The sequence below is a fragment of the Mus pahari genome, chromosome 3, assembly GCF_900095145.1.
Source record: "Mus pahari chromosome 3, PAHARI_EIJ_v1.1, whole genome shotgun sequence".
In the NCBI taxonomy this organism is placed as follows: Eukaryota; Metazoa; Chordata; class Mammalia; order Rodentia; family Muridae; genus Mus; species Mus pahari.
In genome coordinates this window covers 136,197,206-136,203,509 of record NC_034592.1, presented here as the reverse complement: position 1 = coordinate 136,203,509, position 6,304 = coordinate 136,197,206, and the positions used below count along the sequence as shown (strand labels likewise).

The 6,304-nt window shown below is 47.7% G+C and overlaps 1 protein-coding gene across 1 annotated transcript in view; it reads right to left on the bottom strand.

The window, feature by feature from the left end:
• Positions 1-6,304, bottom strand: part of Efcab8 (EF-hand calcium binding domain 8) — a 67,205-nt gene that overhangs the window by 20,013 nt on the left and 40,888 nt on the right. The window contains exons 20-22 of the mRNA XM_029537026.1: positions 5,861-6,065; positions 3,663-3,842; positions 2,300-2,446 (exon numbers count right to left, since the gene is read on the bottom strand). Coding sequence (XP_029392886.1) covers positions 2,300-2,446; positions 3,663-3,842; positions 5,861-6,065 — 532 coding nt within the window. The remainder of the gene's footprint in view (positions 1-2,299; positions 2,447-3,662; positions 3,843-5,860; positions 6,066-6,304) is intronic.

Here is a 6,304-nt window from a genome sequence, read left to right as displayed (position 1 = left end):
TTCCCACAGCCGCTCATCCCTGCAGCACACAGGGGTCCTTCCCACAGCCGCTCATCCCTGCAGCACACAGGGGTCCTTCCCACAGCCGCTCATCCTTCTTACATAGGCTGTGGAGGTCTGAGTGCTTGGCCACAGGGAGTGCAACTATTAGGAGGTGCGGCCTTATCGGAGGGGGTTGTGGCCTTGTTGGAGGAAGTGTGTCATCGCATAGGTAGACTTTGAGGTCCTCTGCTCAGGCTTGGCCAGGTGCTGAAGAGACCCTTCCTCCCGGCTGCCTGCAAAAGACAGTCTCTTGTTGCTGCTTTTGGATCAAGATGTAGAACTCTCAGCTCTTCCAGCACCACATCTGCCTGGATTCTGCCATGCTTCCCGCCATGATGATAATGGACCGAACCTCTGCAAACTGTAAGCCAGCCTTAATTAAATGTTTTCTGTATAATAGTTATCTTGGTCATGGTGTTTCTTTACAGCAATAAAACCTTAAGACACTATCCTCTCTACCTATCTGTCTGTCCTGTATCTATATCTATATCTATATCTATATCTATATCTATATCTATATCTATATCTATATCTATATCTCTTACTCCTATCTTCTCTCTTATTCTCTTACTCTCTGTGGCATGTTCTGTTCTCTATCTCTTGCTGTGTCACTGTCTCCACTATTCTCTCCTAGCCTCTTGCTTCCCTAGCCCTGGCCATGTCCTGTCTGTTCTGAACTCTCCCTCTGGTTGTTCTTTCTCTCGTATCTCCAACCTCAACCATATCACAGGGGGGGCAGAGATTTTATAACACTGCACTATCAGACCTGGTGTGCCACTTTCTTAAAAGATGACTCTCAAAGTATATTACGCCTTAGATAGAAACAAAAGAAAAACCTAGGTCAGTCCCCACACAAAACTAGTAAAAGGAATGAAGTCAATAAAAATGTGAGTTCTGACAGAAAAGGTTGTCCACTGAATACTGCTATTTTTTGAATTAATACTGGGCTACAATTTCAAATGCTTAGTTTGGTTTTGAAACCAAAACCATACCTTTGTGTACATGCAGCACACAAACATAGAAAAGAATTTTAAAGAAAGGTGCTGAAGAGACTGTGCCTGTGTTATTTTTTAACAACACAGGATATTTTTTTAGGTTTACTTTTTATTTATGTATGTACATGACATGCACATGAATGTGGGTACCTATGGAACCTATAAGAGGATGTCGGAAAGGACTCAGTACCATCCACACCACAAAGGTGTCTCGCTTCTGAATTGGGGAAAAACTGAGGCCTCCTTCCCATCCCTCACTGCCAGCACCGTGCTGGCAGAACAGCCAGAGGGGAGAGCGCTCAGGCCTGTGGCAATGTGCCAAGAATTGTGGGCCAAGCTAGGGCACAGCTGGCAGTGAGGGTGTGTGCAGTCAGAAGGCTGGCTTGGGGCGGGACCAGGCAGGATGCATATGATTAAAAGGCATGGATAATCAACACTATTCTTGTTGTATTCTGGCTCTGATCCCTCAAGCCCCTCAAACCCCAACACAGTCCTCCCCCATTGTAGGAGGAGGTGCTGTGTCGACATTCAGCTCCCAGGCTCCCTCAGTCAGGTGCTCACACCCACGAGAACTCAATTTTCAGGAGATCCAGTGCATTTTTCTGGCCTTCATACATGTGCACATATAAACATGCCTATAAGCTATATACAGTAATAAAAACTTAGATTATATTCAGTTTTTAAAAGTCTCATGAATCAGAGCTGGGAGTGTGGTTCAGTGGGCAAAGTGTCTATTAGCATGCATGAAATACTGGTTCAGTCTTCAGCACTGAATACCAAGCGTGGTGGCAAACACCTTTAACCCCAACACTTTGAGAGATAGGAGCAGGAGGAGCTGAAGTTCAGGATCATCCTCAGCCACTGAGAGTTCAGGGCCAGCCTGGTAAATGGATATCTTAGTTAGAGTTTCTGCTGCTGTGATAAACCAGTGTGACCAAAGGTTAATTTCAGCTTACATTGTAGCTAGGATATGAGTCTTCAGAAACTGGAAGAATACCATAGTGAGGGGTCCAGGCCAGAGAGGACAGGTACAGGAGGAAGAACCATGAGATGAACCAACCCAACTTGCACCCCACCATAAAACACCACCTCACACAAAGAAGGCTTTCCAACAGTGGGTTCCAAAAGAGATACTTCTCTCCCAGCCCCACCCCTAGCCAGGCCCTAGCAAACTTCTCCAGAATTCCAAATCTTCACCAGGCCCCTGGCACACCCCACCTTGCCAAGCCTGGCTGTCCATTCCCCAGCCAAGCACAGCTCACCTTCTCCACTGACACACTGGACTGCAGCAGCAACTTCTTCCAGAAATCTCCCTTTTTCTTTTGAATGTCTTTATTAAATGCCGGTTTATTACCCGGCTTATCGAGGAGCAGTTTAGACAATTCAGGTTTGTGACTCCTGAAATGTTTCTAAAAATAAAAATAAAAATAAATTAAAAAAAAAAAAAAAAGGCCTCCTGGTAACCACATGGCCCTCCCTCCCTCCTACACACTACAGAGATCAGAGGTAGGGGACAAAGAGCAGTCAAAGAGATCCCACCCTGCAAAAGGGCCAGTGAGGTATCTGGTTTGGCCTCATCCCACTCTGATACTAGGAGATTTCCATTTTAAATGACCAGCAGTTTTGAGCAATAGGGTAGAGACTTGAATTACCTTTACACTAGACCCTTCCTTTGTCCTGGAAATGAGGCTAGAGGCTGTCTTGTCTCCTCTCAAGACAGGAGCACAGAGGCCTAAACTAATCAATCAAAGATGACCCAGTGTCTAACAATAAAGTGCATTCAACTCACAGCACCCAGAAGTGACTGAATCTCACAGCACTGTGACTGGTAAGCACAGCCCAGCGCATCTCAGAGGTATGCATCTCACAGCAGAGCTTCATCTCAGCAGACCCCGCTGGAGCTGGCCAACGCTGCCCCATACCTGGGACTGGGGAAGCTGGCGTCTTTGATCCAAGTCTCAGGCCTCAGGAATGAGAATTAGACCTCAGCTGCAGAAGCAACTGACTGCTTCCTTCATCCTTCTACCCCTGCGCTCCAAGTGTCTCCTGGACTCAGGATTGGGATGATGTCCTCCCTCCTACTAACCCAAGGTCAGTCATCCTCCTTCAGCCCTTGCTCCCTTTCCACATCCTAAAGAAAGCAAAGCTGACCAGTCATGGGCCTGCAGGGCTCCATGGTGAAGACCATCTTCCTGCACTTGCCCTTCTGCACTATGGCTTAGCCTCTGCAAAGGTGCCAGCTGGTTCTCCTACAGCTCACTTCGGGGCCAAGGCCAGGGCCAGGAGGCTTAAGATCTGAAACCATAGTCCATGACCTAACATCCAATTTAGGCATCTAGAATTCTGCTCCCTGTAGATTCCATTCATAAGCTTTTAAGTCTCAGACCTGGGCAGGAGATGGTCTAGGAAGGGACCGTCCCTAAGTTTGAATGAACAGAGTGGGATAAGCTACAGTAGGGTCAAAACAGAGAGCCACACTGACTCCTAACCCCTAACCCCTGACCCCTGACTGCTATCCCCTGCCACCCTGCCACCCCAACCCCCGGCTCCTGACCCCCTCCATGAAACATGCTCAGAACAAGTGAGCTGAACTATAGGCACAGGTGGGCTGGGCTCACTCCCTACCTCCTGAGCCATATTCCTCTCTTGCTCTGTGTCCTTCCAGTGTTTCATCACCGGGGGAGCTGACATCAGTCTCCGCTTCCCAGTGGAGAATGCTGACTTCCAGGGCTTGTGTGCCCACTTTTGATCTCCGTAGTCTAGACCGATTGAAGTTTTGGGTATGCATATCTCTTTATCTCTCACCTGTGGAGAGAGGGGGGGGGGAGAGCTCCAGACCACAAGTGGGATGCTCAGAGCCTCCTCAAGTCCAGTGTTGCTATCACCAGCCTTACAGGGAACTCAGCATTGCTTCCCTGGAACATTATACCTTGAGAGGTCTCAGACCAAAGCTTATCAGCACAGCCCTGGACCTCCCACTAATGCCCACTGCAAGACAGAGCTCCTGAGAGAAACTGGGTCTTTCCATCTGAAACATACACAGTGGCTTCCAAATATTTACTTAGTCACTTTTCATCTTGGGCAAGTCCACAGTATAAAACAGGTAAGACACCAAGCTGTTTGGGGGAGGGGGAATGTAGTACCTATTAGAACCCCTGAACTCTGCAGGAACTCACCCACCAGTGTACCTGCAAAAAGGTGACCTCTACCCACTGGAGTAGGTGACCTCTAGTGCCATTCCAGCTATAGGCTGCTACAATGTATCAATATAAAGACTGTGCTACAATGTAGCCATTTAGAGACGTGCCAGTTTTCTACATCCCTACCAAGAGCCTGAGAGACTTGTGTGGCATTAGTGCTCAAGTGGGCAAGCTGTGGGTGGGACCTACCTACTGCCAATCTGATGGGATTGGCAAGTGCCTAGAAGAAAAGTAAAGGCATCTCTGGGTATGGCTGTGAAGGTTCTCAAGGAGGGCACAAAGGAGGAAAGACCAACCCTGAATGTGGGCCCAGCTGGAACAAAAGAAGCCCATCTCTCTGGCACCCCCTTCTCTGCTTCTGGGATGCCCTGATGTGAGCTACTCTGGCTAACCTGGCTCTCTTGCCATGGCAGACTGGGATGTCCAAAACTGTGAGCCAAGTTAAATCTTTCCTCCTTTTTAAGTTTCTTCTGTCAGATATTTTGTTACAACAATAAAAAGCTAACAGTAGGCCATCTTCAAGGAGGAAGTAATCTGTTGAAAAGTACATCACCCCTACCAGTCCCTGGAGTAGGACTATCATGGTCCAGATCCACCCCTTCTTGGTTGTATGCCCTGAGAAAGACGTTTATCCTATTCATGCCTCTGTTTCTCCTCTGACACATACAGACACTCATGGTTGGGGGATAGTTTTGTGCACTGGGTACTCAGATGCTGATGCTCAGAGACCTGGATGTTGCCATTGTCAAGTTTCTCCTGTCTCAATGCTGTGTATAAACTGTTCTCTATCACCTCTATTGGTTAATAAAGATCTGATCGCAGCCCACAGCTGGGCAGGAGAGAATAAGGTGGGACTTCTGATCCCAGGGAGAGGGTCTCTAATGGAGACCAGAGAAAGAGCAATTTGCCATGAGGATTAACCATGAGGTTGCAATGAGAGAGTCACCATGAGAGGACAGGTGAAGCAGGAGCAGCCAGAGCAAGACTAAGATGGCAGATAACACCACGTGGCTGGGAAGTAGACCAGGCTAGCATAATTGGGTTAGAATAACTCAGCATCTGCCCAGCTACAGTGCAAGAGGCTCATTAATAAATATGCCAGGTCTCCAGAAGTTACTACCCATCAGCGTACCTGCAAAGAGGTGGCCTCTACTCACTGGAATAGGTAACCTCTAGTGCCATTCTAGCTATAGACTGCAACAATGTAGCAATTTAAAAAGACTGTGCTACAGTGTAGCCATGTAGAGACTGTACACATTTCCTACATCCCTATCAGCCTGGGAAACCTTGTGTAACATTAATGCTCAAGTGGGAAAGCTGTGGGTGAGACCTACAGCTTATTCCTACTATCACTTCAGAGCAAGAGCAGGTATAGAAAAAAATCTTTATTTTTACGTTTGGCACCCAACCTGTGGCATATAATCCTGGCTCTGTCATCCACTTTCCTTGCTACCAACCGTCACCCCCACCAGAGTACAACTCCCCATCTCTCCCTCCACTCCCAGGGTGTTCTCTCTGCCCTCCTTGATTCTGACCTGCAGCCCAGACCAAAACATGAAAGGAGACTCTTTAGAGTGAAAGGCACGTAGCTCACTAGTAAAATCCATGGTACCATGACTGTACCTTCTTTGGCTGTAAAGGCAAGGGGCTCTTGGAAGCATTGAAACTCAAGATAGGCTTTGACGTGCTGACGTTCCAGAAGACAATGTCCCCATTGTAGGAAGAGGTCCCGAGGAACTGATTCTGATACTTGTCCATGCTCAGGATATCCTCTGTGTGGAAACTCTGCCAGTGGTAGCAGGAAAGCGCCTGTGTGATCTTTTGGAACCTGTGCACACGGCCAGAGGTAGAAGGGCCAAGAGCTCATAAGCTGCAATGCTCACTGGAGGAAACCACAGCCTTTAGGATTCAGAAGCTAACTCAGAGCAGCACTATCTTATCTCGGGAGGCAGGGGGGGAAGGCTTGTTTAAAGGCTGCCCCCACTCATATCCTAAGCATCCACTATGAGCCAAACATAAAGGCTCTGCTCTTGAAGTTTACAAATAATGAGTCTTTTCTCTTTTTTT